The sequence below is a fragment of the Lepus europaeus genome, chromosome 4, assembly GCF_033115175.1.
Source record: "Lepus europaeus isolate LE1 chromosome 4, mLepTim1.pri, whole genome shotgun sequence".
NCBI classification, from domain to species: domain Eukaryota; kingdom Metazoa; phylum Chordata; class Mammalia; order Lagomorpha; family Leporidae; genus Lepus; species Lepus europaeus.
Window position 1 is genome coordinate 46,708,519 of NC_084830.1, and position 23,894 is coordinate 46,732,412.

Sequence of the window (23,894 nt, forward strand, 5' to 3'; positions counted from 1 at the left end):
ACCAGCACCCGGAGCCGGCGCAGCCCTCTGCCCAGGCGCCTGCGCCAGGCCGGCTCTGGGGGGCGCCACCGCCGTTTCCCTGCGCCCGGGCCGCGGGGCTCCCGCAGGCGGCCGGCGAGGAGCGAGAGCCCGCGCGGGGCTGCAGAGAGACCGGGACTCCCCGGGGTGCGAGGGGGAACCCCGGCGCGGCGAGCAGGCCCTGACTCCCCCGAGGCTGGAGACGGCCGGCTCCGGGGCCCGCAACCCCGCGCGCGTCCCGCGGGGGCGCTGCGCCCTCCCGCCACACCGGCTCTGCGCTGCCCCTCTCCCTACACCTCCGGCCCGCACCGCCCGGCCTCTCCTCCTCCCACCCTCCCTCCTCTGCTCTGCCCTCCCTCCCCTCCCCTCCCCTCCCCTCCCGGCGAGGGGCGGGAGGGGGCGTGGCAGGCCCGGGGTTTGTGTGACTGGGACCCGGCTCCTCGCACTCGGAGTCTGCCCGAGGAGCCGGGCCCCGGCCGCTGTCCAGCCGCTCCGAGCCCTTAGCGCCCTGCGCCGCCGCCTCCCGGGGAGACGCAGCCACTCGCTCGCCATGGACACCCCCAGGGTCCTGCTCTCGGCCGTCTTCCTCATCAGTTTCCTCTGGGATTTGCCCGGGTTCCAGCAGGCTTCCATCTCCTCCGCGTCGTCGTCCGCCGAGCTGGGCTCCACCAAGGGCGTGCGGGGCCGCAAGGAAGGGAAGATGCCGCGGGCGCCGCGAGAGAGTTCGGCGGCCCGGACGCCCCGGGAGCGCGAGGAGCCGCGGGCGGAGGACGAGCCCCAGCGGCGGCCGACGCAGGAGCCGCCTGGCCGGGGTCCGCGCGTGGTGCCCCACGAGTACATGCTGTCAATCTACAGGACTTACTCCATCGCCGAGAAGCTGGGCATCAATGCCAGCTTTTTCCAGTCTTCCAAGTCGGCCAATACGATCACCAGCTTTGTAGACAGGGGACTCGGTAAGTGGTGAAGAAGACGGAGACCCCTCCCACCGGGGCTCGGCGGCCGCGCGCCGTTCGGGCTGCAGGCTGCGTTTATGAATCCCCTTCCCGCTCTGCACACCTACCCTTTTCTTTTTATGGATTGTTTTACTAAAGCCCGAGTAAGTTGCAGATTTTATTCCAGTCTGCTCTCTCCCTTCCTCGCTCCTCTCTCGCGCTCTCGCTCTCTCTCGCTCTCTCTCCTTGCCCTCCTCTTTTGCAGAAGGCTGCGTGGTGGCCGCTCGTCTGGCAGTTAGTGGAGGAAGTGTGGAGCATAGAGGGCGGCAGGCAGAAGCCCAGGACCCCAGAGGAGTCAGGGTGGGAACTGATGGAAGCCGCACCTCGCGGTCCGGGGTTGCGCGGGATCCCGGGTGCAAGGGCTGAGCCGCCCGGGGGAACAGGGCGGGTCCAGGGGTGGGCCTTGGGAAGCTGGGAGCGCCTGTCCGCTGCGGAGAAAGCCCGCACCGCGAGTCCCGCCTTCCGAGGAGCGGGTCCGCAAGCGGCGTCGGGCTGTGCCTTAGTGCAGCCGCCGCCGGGTTCTCCGCGAATCCGAGTGCCAGGTGTGGGATCACCAGCCCGGCGGCAGCCAAGCACCCTTTGGCCTTTCTCTTCTCTTTTCTTTCTTCCTCCCACCCCCCTCACCCCAACCCCCAGCGTCGTGCTCCCAGCGGCTCCGAGGCTGCAGCTCGAGTCATTTTAGCAGCGGCAGCTGCAGCAAGTGGCGGAGCGGGCCGGAGGCAGGGACTGTTAGGTTTGGAGTTTTGTTGCCACTTTAACCGCAAGCGTGCATGGGTGCGCCCATTCACCTCCACCAGGCAACGCTACTCTTGGCGCTTCTGCCGCTCGCCCCATCGCTGGTCCCAGAGCTGGTGTATGTGTGGGCGTGCGCGGGCGCCCCAGCGCCGCTTCTTGCCGAAAGCATTGGTGTGAGCGTGGCCCGTGCCCTCGAGGAAACCCGGTCTCCGAGGTTGGAAAGGGCTCCGCAGGAGTCTGAAAACCCAGTTCCTCGAAAGGAGCGACAATAATATGAAGGAAGCAGCAAAGGACAGGCAAGAGGGGGAGGGAGCAGAAAGGCAGCTGGAGATAGAAGAGATTCCCGCAGCTACCCACTGCCCGCTCCCCCTACACTTAGCTCCGCTAGCGACCCGGACCCGTTCTCAGCCTTCCATTTGTAGGCCAGTGGAAGTGGGCTCAGCCAGCAACCCAAGAGGGTGCTCCACCACATTTGCCTGGAGCGCTTACAGGTTCGCGAAGCTTTGCAGAGCCCGCTAAGGAGCGGCCTCCCAGCCCCGGGCTCTCCTGGGTCCCCCAGCCCCTAGCCTCTGCCTCCGGCGGCCTTCCAGGAGCGCGAGGGTCCTGGCCAAGCTGGGACGGCCGCTGCAGCCTCAGGTCAACCATGATATGAGCTGCCAAAAGGTCGGGGCTCGGAATTAATGCTAGGTATTCCGTGATGACTCTAGAGCCACTGGAGTCACCTTTGCAAAGAAACGTGGCTTCTTGGTTCCCCCCGCGTCGGGGTTGCTGTGCAGCTCGCCAGCTCCCTGCCCCTCCAGCTAAGGTCGAGCTTCTTCCCACCAAGGCTTCCGCTAATCGCCAGCCTCCTCTATCCCCTCGCCGGAGCAGAGGCCACGGAAAGCTCAGAGCAAACTGTTCCGGAGTCCTTTTCCCAAGGGAAGAAATCCCGGAGGCCCGGGCAGGCCGGTAGTGGGTGCTCACTTTCCATTCCCGGTAGGGAAGTGGCAGCAATCTCCGCCCCTCCCCCAAGCAGGCGCCCCCAACTCGTTCTCTGTGCCCTGTGAGTCTGGCACAAGGCCAAAGGACCCTGCGGGCTTTGGGAAGATGTCTATGGAAGCCTGCGGCTCTCGGACAGCGGGGTGGAGAGGTCTCGAGCTCGCGTCACCCTTGCCGACCCTGCAGCCCTTCCTCGGGGGTAAGACCCTGGGCGCCGGAGGTAGAGGAGGGAGTGGCTGCGCGCCCAGGCTGACGCGGAGTTGGAGGGGGGGGGTCTGCTCTTGAGCCAGGGTCTCCAGGCCGGCCGGACCGAGATCCAGGCGCCCGGCTTCAACCCCAGAATGCCGTCGAGGGCCGGGGCTGCGCGCGGTCCAGGGCTGGAGAAGACGCGTTGCGAGCACTCGGACCGCGGCCTCCAAGGCCAGGTCTGCCGCACGCCCCCCAGGTTCCAGGAGGACGCGGAAAACCGCAGCTCGCCCATTGCGAAGGCGGGGCGGCGGGTGGCACGCCGCGCGGGGGCAAAGCTGTGCGGGGCGGCCGGCGGGAGGGGCTCGCGGAGCCGTGTGGGGAGGGGGGTACGTTGCTGGCTGCAGCCCCAGCTTGATAAAGGGAAAGCCTCACTTTCCCTCTCACTGATTTTGATTTGATGTGTCACCGGCGGTGACCTCGGGCTGGACCTTCCGGGGCTTGCTTAGCATCGGGCCCCTGATTGGAGTGTTTCAACTCAGCGATCTAATTGAAGGCTCATGTCATAACACATCAAACGGTGTCTAGTCTCCCGTGATGGAAGGGACCGGCTCGCCGCGCATCCCCAGCTCCTGGCCAGGACTTCCGCCCCTCTCACGTGGGGGCCGTTAGCTGCGCCAAGCACCGCCTCGCCCCCCCCCCCCAACCCCGCACAACCCCTCCCCCAACCCGCGGAAGCCGAGGCCAGGAGGAAAGAGCAGGGGGCCAGCAGCCTAGGACTGGTCCCATTTGGCTACAGGGGCGCCTTGCTTAGGGGATGTTTAAATCGCCGAAGGAGGGTGGCAGACTCGGCTCTGAGCAGCAGGGGTCCCTTAAGGGGAGGAGCCAAGAAAAGGGACGGAGCCGGAGGCGAAGGACATACAGTGTTCATAGCCAGCCCTTGCTGGCTCACTCGGGGGCCTCGAAGGTCGCACCTGAAGACCAGGGTCGAGAGAGAGAGAGAGAGAGAGAGAGAGAGAGAGAGAGAGAGAGGGCGGGGATAAACTCTGCCCCAGATGCAGGGAGAATGCTTGGTTCTGTAAGGGCAGCGCGCTCTGTGCTACCCCACCTCTCCACACCTCTCCCCACGCTCCAGGAGGAGCCCTTGTGGCTCGCGTTTCTTTATCCGCCCCTCCTTTCGGCTTACTCTGTGGACATCTAGGAGGCAATAATAATAACCCAGATATACTGGACAGAAAACCGTCGGCCATGGACTGTGCTACCATCTGCTACACGACTTATTTCGTTCTCACTGCTATTGCTCGGGAAAGTGTTACAATCACCTGTTTTTAAAGAAGATGGGTTAAGCAAACTGTTCAAGGTCACACAGCTCTGAGAGAAGGTAAAACAAACATAAGATTCTAGACCCAGCCTGCTTCGTTAGGTTATGTCGGTGAGGTAAGGGGTAAGGATGTTTCTAAAGGGTGCTGGTAGACGCAGAATCAGAAAGAAACACGAGATTGTCCTGGTCCGATAACCTCTGTAGTTTCCGAAGAGCCAGTGAGGGGTTCAAGTGCAAGGCTGGATTTCAGGGTATGAATCTGTTGTGTCTTCCTTCCTCCTAGACTGATTTTAGCAGAGGAACAATCCACTTTCTCTCTGGTCTTTTCAGATGCCTTCATTATGCGTTTTAAAAATGACGGTTAGATCCAGAGTGATGAGGAAGTGTGTATGCATGTATGGTCTCGGTCACCGGACCCAAGTGGTTCAGGTTGCATGTAGTGAAATTACAGTGAGCTCATGAAATCACTCATTAAGTGGCCGCCAGTTCTGGGGCCCTGGACCCCCAGCCTTGGGGCCTGGGAAAGGCAGACAAATTAGAACGTCCATGAATGTAGCCCGGCTGAGGGATGGCAGGAGGATTGGGGGAGAGCTGACTTGCTGCTCCTTCGAGAAGCCTCACATCATTCCAACAAGAGGGCGAAAAGAAATTCTCAAGGATGAAAGACACAAAAGGAGTCTAGGAATACTCCTGTGCAGCAGATTTCCATATGCCCTTGCAAGAAGAGCACTCTAATTTTGTTGTTGCTGTTACAATAGCGCTCTCAGAAAGGAGGCAGGGAGGAACAGATAAAAGCCAAAACGAGATCGGGACATCCTTCAAAGACTTGGCCGGGTAGAAATGACTCGAGCTGGTTTGTCCTAGTCGTTTGTGGGCTTCTCCGTTTACCTTCTGGGTGGTGATTATCAGGGGCAGGGCTGGAGGGCTCTGTGGACAGGCCGGCGGGGGGGCAGGGCCCGCGGTGAGCTGCCTAGTTCCCTCGCCATTGAAGTTCCTCTGATACACCATGTTTATGCAAAACAGCAGGTTTCTGGGTGGACCTGGCCGCAGAGTGGTGCAATCAACCCAGCAGCGCTCTTGCCCGGACCCTGTTGTCGTTGGCAAACGGAAAATGAAATATAAGCAGGGAAGTATTTTAATGGGGACGGAGGGAATTCACAACTGTTAATTATTTGGTGACCTTGTATTCGATTTGTTTGAGTCCCTTATAAAAACACTAATTCAGACCAGACGGCCAAGCGAGGAAGCCGGGCAGAAGGTTCCAATCTAGGCTTTATTTCCCGGGGAAGAAGGGACAGCCTTGGAAAGGGCTGGCTAAGCGTTCGAGTGTGTGCATGGGCGGCGCTCCGGCGCGCACACAGGCGCGGAGTTGGCGCCAAAGTCCGGGTTCAGGATCCACCACCGGCCGTGTGTACCGGAAGGTCCTAGGGAAAGCCCTGATTTCGGGGAGAGAAGCCTTAAACTGGAAATATGTTCTGCTTTTCTGGCTGGCTCAAGGCCACAAACTAACTTCTTACCCAAGGGTTTGTTAAATACCAGTTATTGTCATTCCTATCCCTAAGGCCTTAAGGGCTGCCTCACAGGGAAAAGAAAGAAGCTAAAAAAGCATCTACGTCTTGTACAGTGGGGTTTCGGATCCTAGGCGAAAGAGCTTCCTTGGCCAAACAGGCCAATCTGAGGAGAACGAGAACACTAAGCGCTCCTCTCCGCGCTGGATTTTGTGCCCTGCTGCTGCTGGGGTTCGGAAAACGTGCCCAAACATAAGGATCGTTTCTGCACATTAAGGAAAAAAAAAAAAATCACCCAAGCCACAGACCACGAAAGGCCTGGTGACTCCCTCCCCCACCCGCAAACAATCTGGACCTCAAAGCTCCGCCTTCCGACCAGAGGGGATGCGCGATGGGGAGCCGCGGGGCCGCTGGCGCTGCACCGGCGGGAGCGAAGCCCTGGCGCAACCTGCTTTTCTCAGCGGGCGCTGAGGTTCTGGCGCACCTCCTCCACGTGGTGACGGCTGGCGGGAGTAGGGAATGGGGTGGACGCGTAAGGGAAGAGGGTAGCAAAGAATTACGGTAGAACTCTTGCTTCCCGCCTGGCCTGCTGCGGGCATCAGGGGACCCAGAGCAAAGCAACAAAACCCCTGGGGACTTTTAAGTAACGTGAAGAGCATAGGTTCGACAACCCCTCGGGTACTGAATAACCCAGGCCAAACGACGCTTTCTGGATCAGGAGGCAGTCGAGGTGAGGGGAGCAGAAAGGTGGATCCACCGCACCACCTCGTTGCTTGGTACATGCCGCCCCCACCGCCCCCAAGCCCTGGCTGTTTATTTTTAAGTTCAATGCCGGCTAAATGGTGTCTCCTGTTTACAGGAATTAAACAGTCCTCATAGGCCTAACGGATTCCAGGGTTGCCAGTCTAGGTCTTCTAGAACAGGCCATTAGCCCTGCTGGGGTCCCAAAGGTTGGGTGCGTTTTGCCAAGAGCTGGTGCAGAAGCCTGGAGCGGGCGCAAGGCGCGCTGCGTGCGAACGCGTTCCTAGCGGAGCGCGCGCGTCTGGGGGCGGGGCAAGGCTTAGGGACCCGATAGTGGGCGTGCCAGAGAGTAGAGGGGCTGGCCCCAGGCCAGAGTCTGTGCTGGCTAAGCTTGGGGAGAAGGACCGACGGCGGGCGCTGCGGCGGCTTGGCAGGTCGGCTTCGGTGGAGGGCGGGGTGGTCCCTCAGTACCGCCGGGTTCCGTGCGCCCTCTCTGAAACCTGACTTCCAGGCAAGTTGGAACACCCGCTGCCCCACTTCCCTGCCGACTGCTGCTTCCACATAAGAGATGCTGGACTATGGCCCAGCGCTCACACCACGAATCTCATTTTGCTACATTGCTTTCGAAGTCAGACCAAGGTGGAAGTCGCGGAGCCGGCTGGCGGCGATCCGATCTGCAGAGGCGGGACCCAACCCGGTGCGGTAACAGCACACGCCTCTGCCTTTTCTCCTGCGTTGGACTCCTGGACTCCAAGAGCCCAAAGCCCTATCTACAACCCCAGGTCCACCCCTGCCTCCACCTGCGACCTCAGAATTGGCTGGGGAGGGGAAACCGTACAAAGTGGGCACTTTTTTCCACTTTTAATCTCTAGGTTCTCAAAACAAGCGGCTGATCATGTTCCAGCCCCGATGGCAGCTACACGACTGCGAATTCTTATCCCACTCCAGGGTCCCGTGTGATGGATCCTACTGCTCAACGGGGCAGGGACGGTCGCCCTCAGCAAATCAGCCGGGTCCCTGCGGACGACGCCCATGCGCAGGCTGCTCGCGCTCCGCGAAAAAGCGAAGAGGAAGGGTCTGGCCCTCGGGGTCGTTCAGCGCTTCGGTTTGGTTTTCATCTGCAGTGTGGTCAAGTTAAGATTTGAGCCTCTGTGGCCAGGAGTCCAGGGTGGGGCTGGGTGAATCTTCGCAAAGTGTACTTGATTTGGTTTTTCCTCGCTGACTCTCCTGCCACTCAAGAGAGCTCAGCTATGAGGGTTTTCCAATTAAGTCCGTGGAAACCATTTTGCAAATGAATCCGTTTCATCCTATAAGAACAAAAGAAGACTCCTGCTGGCTGTACTCAGTGCTCAGGGGAGCGGACTGGGCGCTGGTCCCCGGCACCCGCCAAGAATGGGTGCCCTTGGGGCTGGCATACTGCAGTCGAAGGCTGAGCCGAGGCTCCGGGGCCAGCGCAGTTACGTTTTCAGTGCGGTGGGATTCGAGGCTCCCTTTCCTGGCCGGCTTCCCACCCTCAACCTTTTGCTTCATGCTGAGCCTGAACTTAGGCAATGACCTTGGGATTTCTATGCAAAATTCAGGCAGGACACCCAGACATGATTAACCAGCCTGCTGCTTGTCGTGGGAAGAAGGGCACTTCCCTTGGGCCCCTCTGGCTTTTGGAAGAAGAAAACAAGCTGAGAAATGTAGGGCAAGCCTTCGGGAAAATACTGAGGAAGCCAGAGACCCAGAGAGAAGCTGGGCCAGTGCGAGTGTGGCGAGAAGGCATGTACACTGACAGACCCACTCCCTGGACCCTTGCAGCTGACACGTGCTGCAGCCACCCCAACTCCCAGCATAGGCATGACCTTTTGTCAGGTGAAAATTGGAAACACTGGCCCCTTGTCTCACACTTGGGGCAGGCTCTGTGGTTAGGTGGTGCCTCACAAAAGGGCATAGGGGAGCTCTGAGCTAGGAAGGCTCTCAGGTGTCTCAGAACTGTGTCTGCCCAGCCCAGGAGGGACTGAGTCAGCACACCTACCAGCCCTGGCCCTCTGTGGTGAAGAAAATCTACACTTTGGGTGGATGTCCTAGCTTCGCCTGGCATTGTGGGAAATCCCAGCAGTAGCTGATGTAGCATCACAGGACTGAGAAAGGTCCCTGAGGTAGGGGTGTGGCTGTGGCCCCCATAAGCCTTGACCTTCGCTGGACCTCAGATGAAGAGGAACCCCAAGTGCCTGCTTCTTTCTTTACTCACACTACTCAGTGACTTCTCTCTACTTACCTATGGATATCTTGAGAAAAATGGGCCATAACCCCTCAAAAGAGTCACACAGGTGCATCTCCTCCTTCCCCCCAGGATATAAGTAGTTACAGCAACACTGGCTGCCCTGTGTGCCTTGACTCTGATCTTCACAATGACCTAGCAAAATAAAACTGGTTCTCTCATGTAACAGATTAGGCGCATGAAGCTGCTGGGAGAGATGCTGTAACCTTGTCCACCAAAGGTCACCCAAACACCAAGTCACAGCTCAGGATTCAGTTTTATGCCTCTGCGACTCTGAGTTTCTATTCTCATTCCATGTGGTCAGTGGTAACTAATATTTGCATAACATCTTCAGCAGTTTTCCCCCTCTCCTTGCCTCCCCACAGTGCCTTGTGAGTTGGCATTATCATCTCTATTCTGCAGACCAGAAAGTTAAGTTTCCTTATAAATTCTCTTTCAACATTTCAATTGTTGACATTCCTTCGATTCTGCTGATTCAAAAATAATGACTCTTGGAGATCAGAGGTTGAGAAGGAAAGAGCTTCTGAAGATTTCTACCAGGCACAGAAGTCAAGGGCTGGGATATCTAGGGTGGTGGCTGCCAGCTTGGCCACTTTCTGTCTTTCATTAGTTACTCTGAACCTGTATTTTCAGTCATAGTGATGCTCTTCTCAGGGGTGGCTTGGGGAGTTAAATGCGTTATTACAAGTTAAGCATTTAGATCATGCCCAGAGTCTGCTATTACAATTACTGTGCTGGTTGGTCAAGCAAATGTACTGGGATAAAGCCATAGCACCCTGGAAAGGTGAACTGTGTGGGTTGTCCCTGAATGCACACTCTATCGAGGGTGCTTCAAGATGCATCAGGAATCCGCAAGGCTGGGATCTCAACAAGGCCTGGCTGTGGAGGGGTGCACCCTCAGGAATTTGCCAGGAAACCACTGTGTCCCAGGGGAGCAGTAAGTAGGGTGGATACCAATTATCCAGGGAGGAGTGAGAGGGTGGTGATTCATTTTTACTCACCAAGTACACCTGGCTCTATTTCCAACCTGGTGGGCAGTACTGAAGCTGAGATACCAAGGGGAGACATGACTGCACACCCAGTCTTGAATTCTGAGCTTGGAAGTCTTCCTTCTGGCAAAGAAGGGGTCCAGCCCACCTAGTGTTGCATGTCTATGAGACCATGTATCCTTGCTCTTGCTCCACTGCCCAATCAGGACTCAGGTCTGGAATTAGGACCTTCAGCATCCCGTCCCTTACTGGTTGCAACTCATTGGGCAAGTTCACACACCTCTCAGAGCCTCAGTTTCCTTAGCTATAAATGGGTATAACAGTAAGACCCACCTCAGATACTTGCTGTGAGGATTCAGGGAAAGAGGCTCTAAGCATGTGCCTTGTGCCATTAAGTGCTCAGTGCTGCTGCTGGCTCTAAAATGGTGTGTGTGTGTGGGGGGGGGGCAAGGTTTAGATGCAAAGACATCTGGAGTTTTCCTTGCAAAGTTTTCCTAACCATGGGGTGGGGAGTATGAAAGCCCGATGTCTACTGGGCTTTTTGAGCAGTTGCCTAGCAGGGGTCTGTGCCTTCAGAGGGAGTGAGTGGAAGGTGTGGCCAGGTAGCTGAAGGAGGTTGGCTGGACCTGTCAGACACCTGGCCAGGAGCCACCCAGGGTCACCGCAGAGGGATGATGCAAGCAGTATGCATGCAGAGAAGCCTCTGAGAGCTTGGAGTCTGAGGGTTGAGAGAGCTGGAGCCACTGGTGGCCCCTCAGGTTGTCAAGGGGTAGAAAATCTAACTGGACCCTCAAGAGGGACCTCGAGCTGTGCATGTGTGTCCCAGGGATGTCTTGGGAAAATGTGGTGCTGGACTCTTCTCACCTCGAATCAAGCAAAGTTTCAGGTTTTCTGAAACCATCTCCAGGCTGGCCCGCAGGAGCAGCCCCTAGCAGGAGACATGGGGTAGGGGGCATGGAGAGGAGAATCCTGCCCTGTGTGCCCTCCCTTTCAGGCCATCATCCTTGATTTTAGGTGTGGTCATGGGCATATTTCCCTTTTCATTCTGGTGTTTACTTTTCTAGCTTCCTCCAGCCAAAAACTGTGGCTCTGGACAGATGCTTTTACTTTTCCAAACTAGTAGTTTGTTGCTTCTTTATCCTCTTTCTCTCCTCCTCCTCCTATCTCTACCCTCCTCCTAGGCAAGGAGGCTAAGCAAATCCAGCAATTGTAACTTGAAAGATTTACACTGCTAACACTCAGCAAGCGCCGAATGAACTGGGGTGTGAGCTGTAACAAGCCAGGCTGATGCAAATTAAAAGCAAAATGAACAGTTCCCCAATGTCTCACTGATCAGTTTCAATTTAAATGAAATCCCGTGCCTAAAGCCCGCGATTCATTTCCAGGGTGTAAGAAAGTTCCGCAGAGTGTGAAATGAAAAATGCATGTTTCTAGTCAAGGGAATGGGAGGGAGTGAGGGTCATTGCATGACTCAAGTCTCATCAATACAGGACTGAATGGAGGAGGAGGCTGGTGGGAGGCAGTGTGGAGGGCTGCTCCCGCACACAGGTGGTCCCTGGCAGCTGGACCAGGCTCTGGGATGCCAGCTCAGCATATGAAATGCCTGCAGGGTCACAGTGCATGGTGCTGTACGTACTTCCCAGAGCAAGGCCTCCCCCTGGGCTTGTGTCTGTGATGCCTGGCTCCAGAGCAGGTCCAGGCTGGTGGGGAATGTGCTCTGTAGGGGAGCTGACAGAGCATCACCCTCTTGAACCCTTGGCTTAAGGATTAGGGGTTTGGGAGACCCATTGTGAGAACATGTAGCTGAATGGAAAGAAAGATGCAGAGGGGGCAGTGGGGCCAGGATGGAGCTAAGGGAGCTGGTGACTTGATCTGCTTATTACTATACCAGAACCCACCCTGGAGCTTTGGAGGGCCCTGTGTTGTTTCTTCTCCAGTGGGGACACTTCCGCATGGTGGAGAATCCAAAGAGCCTAGGTGTCATGCCCACCTAGACGAGTTCTCACAGTGTGATTCCCTTGCATCAGCAGAATCAGCCTCACTTGGGCGCTTATGAGTAAGGCAAATTCTGGACTCCACACACGCCTGTGGGGCCCGAGAGGATTCGAATCTCTAACCAGTTCTTGCTGATGCTGTATGTTGAGGGACCACTGCAAGTGTAGTGGCTTTGAGAATCCTCTATTCTAGACCAAGCTCTGGCTACTTGGGCCACATAATTTCTTGCTTAAATAACCTTGAACTCACTTCCAGGGCCTGGACTGCTTCTCCATTGGGCCTATCCACCCAAGAGAGGATCACACCAGTGACACATGCACCTACAGGTGCCTGGGAAGCTTGGATCTAGGGTTAGGGTGTCCATATGCATGCAGATGAAGCCCCTGGAGAGATTGGGATGCAACTTCTGCGGGAAGAGAAAGGAGCAGGATGGAAACCAAAGCTCCATGTGCACTCCTGCCCAGAGACCTGGGGAGGGTCACAGTGGGCTGATCTTGCTAGAAAGATCGCCAGAAATCCCAAGGCTGCAGAATCAATGGAGGCCTCTTTCTATAGACGTGTGCCTCAATTTTGACTCAGCTGTGCAGACTAAGCACTTACTAACCCACACTTAACAATGACAGTAAAGAATGAAAACAAAAGAGGGCTGATCTAACCATGTTGCATGAGAGACAACCGCTTCAATCATTATTCTGTACACCTGCCCAGTGTTCTCCAAGAGTTATGTTAGCAGAAATAGTTTCTAAGGATGCCTAGCTTTTATTTCTAGTAACCCCTGCAAATACAGTTTGGACTGGGTCCCCCACCCTGGCCATTCTTACTTGCATGCAGATCCCTGTACATGGACTACAGTGAAGAGGCAATGGAACTTACAGTCTACATGCTTCAACCCCAGAATTAAACAGACCTAAGCATGAATCTCCGCCTCAGTACTTACTACCTGTCTAACTTGGGCAAACGACTTCATTTCTCCAAGGTTTGCTTTTCCCATCTGCAAAAATGGGAATAATACCTGCAAAAAGTACCCACCTTACAAAGCTGTTCTGCGCATGTGGACAAAGATTAGAAACACATCAACCATCACAACATCCAGCTAGTAGTGCAGCGAATGCCATAGCTGTGTGTGTCTCATCACATCTAGGGTTTGGGGAGAGAGGCAGGCAGGTGAAGCCTAAGGAGACAGGTCCCCAGATCTGGGCGGTGGCTGGGCATCGTCGGACACAGGTTAGTTTCAAGGAGAAGAGGTGTTCTGAATCCCTCCTGATTTTAACATGACCCTGGTCGTTTTGAAGGGCTTGGCTTCCATAAATCAACTGCCTGCAGCAACTTTTCCCTTTTCACCTCTCTAACCCTTCCCACAGCTCTGTCTCAGGTCGGGGCATGTGTGTTAGAGGGAGGCAGCCGGCCCTGCGGTCAGCGGTCAGCCCGAAGAGCCGACTGGGTGTGGCTGGGGCTCCAGATCCAGTGCCCCTGGGCTGCATCTGGGTAGCCAGGGAGGGTCGGACGGCACTCAATGACACTTTTACTATTGAAATCGACCCAAACTTTACTAGCTTCTGGGGAAAGCTGGGGGGCTTTGGGGATTTTTGTATTTGCTGGGTTGTAAATATTTTATGGGAAGGCAGCCCAGGAAAATCTGGTTAGCTTTCCGCCTTGCACACTGAAGTGGGGTTGGTTTCATGCACAAATGTGTCAGAAAAAAAAGAAGTCCAGGTTTACCTTGCTCCTGAACAATTGGCGTTGGGTTTTAAAAAGCCTGCTACCTCCTATGTATCTCTGCTTTCTTTTTCTCACTTGCAATAAAAGGAAATTACGTTCAGGATTGGTTGCAAAGCAAGAGAATTTCTGATCCAGTGGTGGAGGAAGGCGGAGGTGGTAGATGTCATTGTGTGTGTGTGTGTGTGTGGTGTGTAAGTGTCTATGGTGTGTTTTCCCTTCCAAGTACATCTAGTTTGCATGGACTGCAGGATCTTCTCAGCGCATGGATGCCTGGTGTGTGTGCTGGTTCATTTGTTCCCTCACCCCTGGTATTTTTCAAAGTCTCATTGCTCCATTGTTTGTTGTTAAATGAAATGATTGCTGAATGGAAACAAAGCGATTAAGGAGAGAAATCGCATAGTAACTTTTCCTTCCTTCTGCCTCATTTTGAGCCTTAAAGACTCAGCAAAACTGCCCGATGGACAGCAGTATTTACCCCCTACCAGTGGATTGTAAGTAAGGCTGCACCTTAAAATCATTTTGGAGCTTAGCAAACAAGCAAACCAAAGAACCCCAACCAACAACAAACAAAAATCGCATGCTCAGGCCCTGTCCTTAGATGCTGATTCAATTGGCAGAAAACACGGGTAGTTAAGTTCTCCAGATGGTTCCAGCGGGCAGCCATGAGAATGGCTACCGCAGAAGCTTCTCGCTGACTGGCCAGCGTGCAGTCCAGGTCTGGCCCCGCTCTAGGTGCTTAGGCGAGCCAGATGGACATAACATCGTCTCAGCGTCCGTGGACTGGTGGAGGGGCGGGCAGTGTGGCTGGGAAAGACAGGCCACTAGGGTGACGATTATAAACGAGGTAACTGTAGATAATGCTAAGTGTCGGGCAGATAATAGGCCCCGGTCCCCAGATAGCGGCCGAGGGAGGCCACTTTATATCAGGGTGGTCGGGGATGGCCTCTCAGAGGAGGTGACATTTGAGACGTGACTGATGAAGGAGCCAGCCGACGGGAGCTCTGAGGGAAGCAGGGCCCAGGCTCGCGACCACAAAGGGCACATTAGTGGTTACGCAGTCTCTCGGAAGAAACCCGGGAGAGCACCCCCGCCGCCGCCCCGCCTGCAGCCACCGATTTCCGCTCTGGGAGTCTGGAGCTGACCCGGAGGAGGGCGCCCGCCTCGGTGCGCCCCCTCCCCGAGCCGCGCAGCGCCGCGCGGAGCACTGGCCGGCGAGGAGCAGAGGGTGGTCAGGCCCCAGGCCACCTGAGCTGGACTCCCCGGCCGGCCTGCCCCCTCCCCGCCCTTTTCCTCCTGGGGGCGGCCGAAAAGCACCGGGCTGATCTCCCCCTTAAGTGAAACTGACTGTAATTATTTTTTATCTCGCAGACGATCTCTCGCACACTCCTCTCCGGAGACAGAAGTATTTGTTTGATGTGTCCACGCTCTCAGACAAAGAGGAGCTGGTGGGCGCGGAGCTGCGGCTCTTTCGCCAGGCGCCTGCAGCGCCCTGGGGGCCGCCGGCCGGGCCGCTCCACGTGCAGCTCTTCCCCTGCCTTTCGTCCCTGCTGCTGGACGCGCGGACCCTGGACCCGCAGGGGGCGCCCCCAGCCGGCTGGGAAGTCTTCGACGTGTGGCAGGGCCTGCGCCACCAGCCCTGGAAGCAGCTGTGCTTGGAGCTGCGGGCCGCGTGGGGCGAGGCGGACGCCGCGGAGGTCGAGGCGCGCGCGCGGGGGTCCCAGCAGCCGCCGCCGCCGCCCCCGGACCTGCGGAGTCTGGGCTTCGGCCGGAGGGTGCGATCCCCCCAGGAGCGCGCCCTGCTCGTCGTCTTCACCAGATCGCAGCGCAAGAACCTGTTCGCCGAGATGCGCGAGCAGCTGGGCTCCGCCGAGGCTGCGGGACCCGGGGCGGGCGCGGAGGGCTCCTGGCCGCCGCCGTCGGGCGCCCCGGACGCCGGGCCTTGGCTGTCCTCGCCCGGCCGCCGGCGGCGACGCACGGCCTTCGCCAGCCGCCACGGCAAGCGCCACGGCAAGAAGTCGAGGCTGCGGTGCAGCAAGAAGCCCCTGCACGTGAACTTCAAGGAGCTGGGCTGGGACGACTGGATTATCGCGCCCCTAGAGTACGAGGCCTATCACTGCGAGGGCGTGTGCGACTTCCCGCTGCGCTCGCACCTGGAGCCCACCAACCACGCCATCATCCAGACGCTGATGAACTCCATGGACCCCGGCTCCACCCCTCCCAGCTGCTGCGTGCCCACCAAATTGACTCCCATCAGCATCCTGTACATTGACGCGGGCAACAATGTGGTCTACAAGCAGTACGAGGACATGGTGGTGGAGTCGTGCGGCTGCAGGTAGCGGTGCCTGTCGCGTCCGCCTAGTTCGGGACCGCAGGGGACGACCGACCGCAGAGAGGCGGAGGAGGAAGCTGGCCTGGGGGAGGGCGGGGCGGCCTGGCCCGGAGAACGCGGTGGGAGAGGTGGGAGCCCAGCCTGCCCCACACCTTCCACCTGCCAGCCCAAGGAGAGACGGATTTTCACACCTTGCCTGGCCAGCCCGGAAAAGCAAGTCAAGGATGATGACGACGATGATTATCACTATGGCTTTGGATAACCTTGTGTGTCTCCCAGGTTTTGAGAGGAGGTGAGGGAGTGGGGGGTGGGGAGACCCAGACCTGTTTCTCAGCTTCTCCGTGGATTGAAAATTCCGAGTTGTAAAAGGGAAACAGTGCAAGAGGAAGAATCGCCTTGGCCCACCTTGGCTTGCTTGTGGTCTACGTGGGTGAAGAAGGTGGGGGTTTTTCTGGCATGTCACAGCCCATGTTGTGTGACCTCCCCAGAAGAGTGTTAGAAAGGGGAATTGGCAACAGGAATGGGAGAACCAGGAAGTGTCCTGCCTCCGGAGAGGTGGGCTCAAGCGCGTTGTATTCCCAAGAGTTTCCCAGCCGCACCCCGGCTTCTGCCAGAGTCCCTGCCCCTGGCCACCTCCAGCTCACTGCTGACGGCTCCAGCCTGACGCCGTTACTGTTGCTTTCTCTGGAGGGCGAAAGGGATCTGGTATGGCTGGAATGACAAGAATTAGTCCGTATGGACCCCCCCACCCCCAAGGATAATGAAAAACCACAAGGCCTGCCTCTGACCGGGGCTGACACAGAAGTGCAGACAGTAGCCCAGGCCAGAGGTAGCCCACCCCAAAGCCCTTTGTGACGTCTGTTTCCAATTGGTTTCCTTAAGCAGAATTTACAATTCAGACATCCCTTTCTAGGGGAAGATGATTCCCCCACCCCCTTTTTAAGAGTTAGGAGTAGGGAACTGTATAATTAAAGAAAGAAGTAAAGGGGAGGGAGGTGGGACTGGGACCCAAGAAGTGGATGGGCCACCTCAGCAGGGGAGAGGGTGCGAGAGAAGGGACTGGGCGGGAGTAGGGGGGGAGGATGAAAGGGGACACGAGGCCATTCTCTGAAGTTTCTTTAAAATCCGTGTTCCCTCCCCTCTCTCTGACATTCCTGAAAGATTACCATCCATCAATAGCCCAGGGCTGCCGCAAAAGAATTGTTTCAGTTTGTAATTACCAGTTAGGCGATGTTGTTAAAACTTAGTAATGAGAAGCTGTGAAAAGAGCCAAGTGTTGCATTGAGCTTGGGGTGGGAGATGGGGAAAGGGCAGTGAGGACGGAGGCCAGGGCGGGATTCATCTGCTGGATGGAAGCGGGAGAAGGCACACAGCAAAAGCGAAGCATCCGTTCCCAGGCACCTGGACTTCCCCAGCCTGCACCGTGGTGTTCTCCAACAGGGACCAAGAGTAGGCCCTTTGAAGAGCCAGCTTCCTCCTCATCTTTGACCATGAAATGGTTTCAACAAGGGAACTTGTATCAACCATTAAAAAAAAAAAGTTTTGGTTTCTCCTAAGTGGTTTTGCTCTCTCCTGATCTAAACCTGTTGCTTGCTTGGTTCAGAGAACTACAAACTGTCAAAGAAATAGTGGGAATGAGAATAAATGCTAATATAAAATGCTAAGTAAAAAAAATACTTGGCCAGGAGAAATAATTTAAAATGCACATTTGCTTTGGATGCACTGTTGTTCTGTTAAGGCTGTATATATTTGTTTATTTAAGGTGACTGAAAGTGCAAAGAGGAAGTGGACAGCATGCAATTCATCTTAATGTACAAAACGTTATATGCACTCAAATGTTATAATTTCTAATATTTTTAAAGTTTATATTCGAGTTGTACAAAGTTGAGCATTCATCAGATTTCATTCTTTCATAATGTTATCATTTTCGTAAATATTATTGCAAAATTTTAAGCCTGTCGAACGGAGTTTTTTTTTTTTAACTGTCTACCTCACTATAATACAAATATTTACAACACCAAAGTTACCAAAAGTCCATTAATATTCAAGGCGGTTTTTACAGTACACCTTTCCTGGATGCTACTCAACCTAATACTATATTAAACTCATTTTTCCCCTTTATAACTCAGCCTGGTTTATATGGGTCTATTTAGAAAAATCATTTCTCCAGGAATTATTGTCAGCTGCATTTTGTTTCAGTAATGGAACTGAATGTTTGAAAAAGCACGCATTGTATTAAAATCCATCATTTAGAGCATTGGACTTTTTCTTTGTAACTCTGCAGTGACTCCTTTTGCAATGAAGTTTTCACTGGTCAAATTAAAGGCAAATCCTGGTTAGCGATTAGAACAGCGCTTATGAGCCTGTATTTCATTTCATAACCTTGAGAATTCGAATAGGAATTGGGATAGTTCTTAGTTTAAGTCTTGTTTACATTTATGTACACTGGAAGCAGAAGATACCAATTTTTCTCTTAGTTCACGTGATGTCTTTTATTAAGCGTAGAGCTGAGTGTGTTGTTATTGTACATGTGTTACCTCATTTAAACCCCTCAGAAATGCCAGGAAGGAGACAATATTATAATCCCCATTTCACAGATAAAGAAATGGAGGTGCAGAGACTTAGATAATCTGCCTGGGACTTTCACACCCTGGAGCTTGAGTTAACAACCATGCAATTCTGCACCTAGACCATCCACCTGCCCTGTGGCTTTGCAGTTGGCCACAGTCCTCAGACTCATCCTGCCACGGAGGCCAGTAGCTTTGCTTACGGTTTGACAGTCTATGAATTGTGACTGCTAGGATAAGGGTGACTAATAAATGGATATGGGTTGCAAAATTCAATGAGTTCTTAGCTTCCAGCTAGCCCTTGGAAGTTGGGGTCATGGCTGAAGTATGGCAGGAGTTATACTTTGCTGGGAGTGCCTTGTGTGTGATTTTCTTAGTTCCTTTACAAATAGGTTAAGTTTCAAAAAACTGGTTGCAAGTGGACTGTTTAGAATCGAGAAACATTTTCTAATGGAAATTGCACTCATTTGAGTTTCCAGATAATTTTACAAATAGCTTTCTTTACCCAAATTACCCAAATGGAACATTTTAACAAAGTAATTAGCAATTATTATTTGTTTCTCAAAAGTTTATTTATGAGAGAGAGAGAGAGAGAGGAAGGAAGAGAGAGAGAGAGAGAGAGAGGTATTCAGGGAGAATGAGCTCCTATTGACTGGTTCATACAACGGCCAGGACTGGGCTGAGCAGAAGCTGGGAGGCAGGAGCTCAACCAAAGTCTCCCATGTGGGTGGCAGGAAGCCAATCACTAGAACTATCACTGCTGTATCCCAGGGCGGCTTTGGTGGGAAGCTGTAGTGAGGAGCTGTCTGTAGGCAGGCATCAAACCCAGTCACACTAACACAGGCCATTGGCATCTTGACCACTAGGCCAAATGCCCCCTCCCAAAGGGGTTTTACTTCTGATGATCACCTAGCCAATGAAGACAGAGGCTCTTTCTCTGTCCTGTGTAGAGGCTGTTTTCGATTTTCCCACCGCTTTTTCCATATGCTCCACCCAATTCCATCAACTTCCATTTGCCCGAGGACATCCAGCCCTGCATCTTAATAGGTCCCCAATCCAGAAATTTCTCTTTTCTGCATAAATATTTCCATTTCCAAAGTGATTTTTCCTTCTTCCCTCCATCAGAAAGTTTATCCCTTAACTTAAGTGTTAGGAGAAACACAACCTCATTGAATTATCTGAAGATGTAAATATGAGGGGTCTTTAAAAACTTCATGGAACACATGTATTATGAAAAAGCTATGCATAGATTTCAAAGGTTTTGCACCACAATAAACATCTTTAATCCTGTTTTCATGAACCTTATGAAATAGCCTCTGATTTATTTATTTAATCCTTAGCTTTGGAGACATTGAATTTTTTTAAAAAAATTATTTATTTATTTGAAACGCAGAGTTAAAGAGAGAGAAGGAAAGGTAGAAATCTTCTATCTACTGGCTCTCTTCTCAGATGGCTGCAGTAGCCAGGGCTGGGCCAGTCTGAAGCCAGGGGCCAGGAGTTTCATTCAGGTCTCCCACATGGGTGGCTGGGGCCCAAACATTTGGGCCATCTTCTACTGCTTACTCAGGTCATTATCAAGAATCTGGATTGGAAATGGAACAGCTGGGAATTGAACCAGCACCCATGTGAGATCTTGGCATTGTAGGTGGTGGCTTAACCCGTAATGCTGGCCTCAACATTGCATTTTAAGATGAACACTTTGGGACTGATATTGTGGCATAGTGGGTAAAGCAGCTGCCTGCAATGTTAGCATCCCATATGGGTACCTGTTGGAGTCAGGCTGCTCCACTTCCAATCCAGCTCCCTGCTAACGGCCTGGGAAGAGTAGGGTAAGATGGCCCAAATGTTTGGGCCCCTGAAACCCATGGGAGAGACCTGGACAAAAATTCCTGGCTCCTTGCTTTGGCCTGATCCAGCCCTGGCTGTTTCGGCCATTTGGGGAATGAACTAGTGGATGGAAGACCTGTCTCTCTCTTTCTCTTGCTCTCTCTCTTTCTCTGTCTTTCCTTCTCTGTCTGTAACTATGACTTTTGAGCAAATAAATAAGAAAGAAAGAAAGAAGGAAAGAAAAGAAAAAAGAAAAGAAGAGAAAAGAAGAGAGAGGCCGATACTGTGGCACAGTGGGTTAAAGCCCTGGCCTGCACTGGCATCCGATATGGTCACTGGTTTGTGTCCCGCCTGCTCCACTTCCAAATCACCTCCTTGCTAATGTACCTGAAAAAGCAACAGAGGGTGGCCCAAATGCTTGGGCTCCTGCACCCACATGGGAGACCCAGATGAAGCTCCTGGCTCCTGGCCCAGCCTCGGTCTTTGCAGCCATTTGGGAAATGAACCAGTAGATGGAAGACCTCTCTCTCTGTCTCTACCTCTCTCTAACTCTGCTTTTCAAATAAATAAAAATAAATCTTAAAAAAAGAAAAATCTTGGATAACTTGGATTTCTTAGGAGTGATATAAAAAAAAAAAAATCCAGGCAACACAGGAGCAGATTCAGCACTCCAGCATGTGCAAACTCTGAGTGGTACAAAGAGGCCTTGCAAGTTCATGGAACATTCACATTATCTTTTAATTACATTTTCCCACACACAATTTGAAGCCCCCTTGTGTGTGAACTAGACACTCATGATACAAAAATGAAAGGAGAGAAGTTTATCAATGTGTATTTTTTGGTGTCCCTTAGGGGAAATTTTGTCAAATGAAGAAACTGTTTATGACTAATTTGTTTTAACATAAATATCCAGTGGAGTCAAGCAAAACATTTAATAACTTAGTTCTTCCCTAAAGCTCTTAGGTTTCATGTATATTGTCCTGATTAAGATCAGTTTTCACCCTTGTTTTATTCATGACTGTATTCCTAACACTACCCCAGAATAGTGCCTAACCTAGCAGACATGAAACAAATTAGAAATTCTATTCTAGTTACAGATCTAGTAATTTTAACAGTCATTTTCAAGGGAGCCTTTGATTATTGTCTCTCTACCTCAACTTTAATGGACCAGCCTTCCTTCATCAAATAACTGCAGTTACAAATTTAGTTTAACAAACCTTCTTTAAATATTGTACATTGCTTTGATCAATTGCACACATTAACTTTTTTTTAAGTCCTTCAAGTTTCTCTAACAGGAAAATCCTTCCCATATTCTTAAATCTCTCTGAGAAAAGAATAAATCAACTTCTAAAGATAGTGATTCTTAAGTTCTTTGAAGCTTTCTAATACTGTTTGTACTTTTACAATTTTATTTTTCATTTTATTGGAGAGGGAGAGAGAGAGGGAGAAGAGGGAGAAGAGGGAGAGGGAGAAGGAGATCTTCCATCCTTTGGTTTATCCCCAAAATACCTGCAACAGCCAGGGCTGGAACTAGACAAGGTCGGGAGCCTGAAACACCATCTGGATCTCCCATGAGGGTAGTAGGGACCAATGTCCTTGGGCCATTATCTGTTGCCATCAAGGGTGAGCATTATCAGGAAGCTGAGTCAGACACAGGGGAGCTGGGCCTCAAACCTGATGCTCTGATGTGGGTTGTGGGCATTCCCAGCAGGGACTCAAGCATATGCCAAATGCCTACCTTTGTACCTTTTGACTTAACATTAGAAACCTAAAATTAATTACTCAGTCATTTAAACCCTTGACAAAAGCTAATTTGTTAGATATCTTAATAAATTACATTTTCTTAAGCCTTACAAGCATTTTAGATCCTAAGTACATATGGATTGTCCCAATGATTTCAAATGTTTCTGAACTTAATATGAAAGTGTTTGTTGGAGCTGGCATTGTGGTGCAGTGGGTTGAGCTACTGTCTGTGATGCTAGGAATCCCTTATGAATGTCTTGGGTACTCCACTTCTGATCCAGCTCCTACTAATGCTCCTGGGAGAGCAGTGGAGGATGACTTGAGTGCTTGGGCCCCTGCCACCTACATGGGAGACTCAGAGGGAGCTGTGGGTTCCTGGCTTGGGCCTGCCACAACCTTGGTCATTGCAGTCATTTGGGGAGTGGACCAGCAAATAGAAGATTGCGCACTCTCTCTCTCTGTAACTCAAGTAGATAATATAAATCTTAAACAAAAGAGAAAGTATTAACAACTTCTGTTTGATTTACTTAATCTCTGTACTGCATTCTAAAACTCATTTGGGTTAAAAATACTAGCCCACAAGTGAGATACAGTGACATGTCAGCAGGCTGTGGCTGCAAGTCTACAGTGAGTCTGTTTAAGAAAGGAGGAGAGGGATGAGCATTTGGCTCAGTGGTAAGATGACACTTGGGATGCCCACATCCCATACTGGTGGGCCTGGTTCAAGTCTTAGCTACTCCACTTCCCCTGCAGCTTTCTGCAAATGTGAAACCTGCGAGGCAGCAGATGATGGCTGGATTGGGTTTCAGTCACCTGGCTTTGGCCTGGACCAGCCTTTCTAGTAAAGTCAAATAAACAAGGTCGGTACCGTGGCTCACTTGGCTAATCCTCCGCCTGTGGCGCCGGCACCCCGGGTTCTATTCCCAGTTGAGGCGCCAGATTCTGTCCCGGTTGCTTTTCTTCCAGTCCAGCTCTCTGCTGTGGCCCTGGAAGACAGTGGAGGATGGTCCAGGTGCTTGGGCCCTGCACCTGCAAGGGAGACTGGGAGGAAGCAACTGGCTCCTGGCTTCGGATTGGCACAGTACGCTGGCCATGGAGGCCATTTGGGGGGTGAACCAACGGAAAAGGAAGACCTTTCTCTCTGTCTCTCTCTCTCTCTGTCTAACTCTGCCTGTCAAATAAATAAATAAACAAAAATTTTCAAACAGAAAGGAGAGTTTTCCTTGTGACACTGTGACAAAAGGAACCCCAAATCTGTATCTTTCATGGGTTAGCCTCTCCAGGTTTCAAGATAGGACATGTAACTAAGTTCTTCCTTTTGGTTTGGATAAATTGAATTCCATACTCCCCATTAAGGTTTTGTAGCCAAATTTCCTCACTGATTAGTTGGATTTCACATTTATTTAACTCCAAGAACATTTCTTAGTTTTTTTTTTTTGCCATGGACTTTAAATTTGCCATTAACCTTTAGCATTGCTTTATGCTACTTATTGAGTTACTCTTTCCTTACATAATTCTTTCATAACATTTTTTCAACTTCATTACTGAAAGAATCAGAGTTCTGTGTCTTTTTTCTATATTCTTCCTGTCTAAAGTGCTACAATTCTCCAACTAAAATGACATCTAACGGAAACTGCACATACCCTGTCCCTTGTCTAGTTCTATGGTCACCGTACTAAAAGTTGTATTAATGAAAACATGGTCGCTGTGCTTGAGGTGTTCTCAGAAATACTAGTGCCATATAATTTTATTAAGTAATCTTTACAACAATCCTAGTTGTCATTGTCCTGCTTCACAGATGAGAATATTGAGGTTTGCAGAGTTTCAATAGCTAGCCTCAGAGGAGCTAAGAGTTAACCTGGTAGAATGCAGAGCTCAGTCTCAACTGTTCATTCATTCTACAGCTGCTCAGTGAGTTACCAATGGCTGGCAGATACTGATTGAATCTCTTGGAAACTTAACATATAGAACTAGAGATGA

At 52.5% G+C, this 23,894-nt stretch overlaps 1 protein-coding gene across 1 annotated transcript; it reads left to right on the forward strand.

The window, feature by feature from the left end:
* Positions 1 to 481: 481 nt before the first annotated feature.
* On the forward strand, positions 482 to 19,577 carry GDF6 (growth differentiation factor 6). The gene is made up of 2 exons (XM_062188210.1): positions 482 to 971; positions 14,817 to 19,577. The coding sequence occupies exons 1-2, from the start codon at positions 569 to 571 to the stop codon at positions 15,782 to 15,784; spliced, it is 1,371 nt and encodes a 456-aa protein (XP_062044194.1). The 5' UTR covers positions 482 to 568; the 3' UTR covers positions 15,785 to 19,577.
* The last annotated feature ends 4,317 nt before the right edge of the window (positions 19,578 to 23,894 follow it).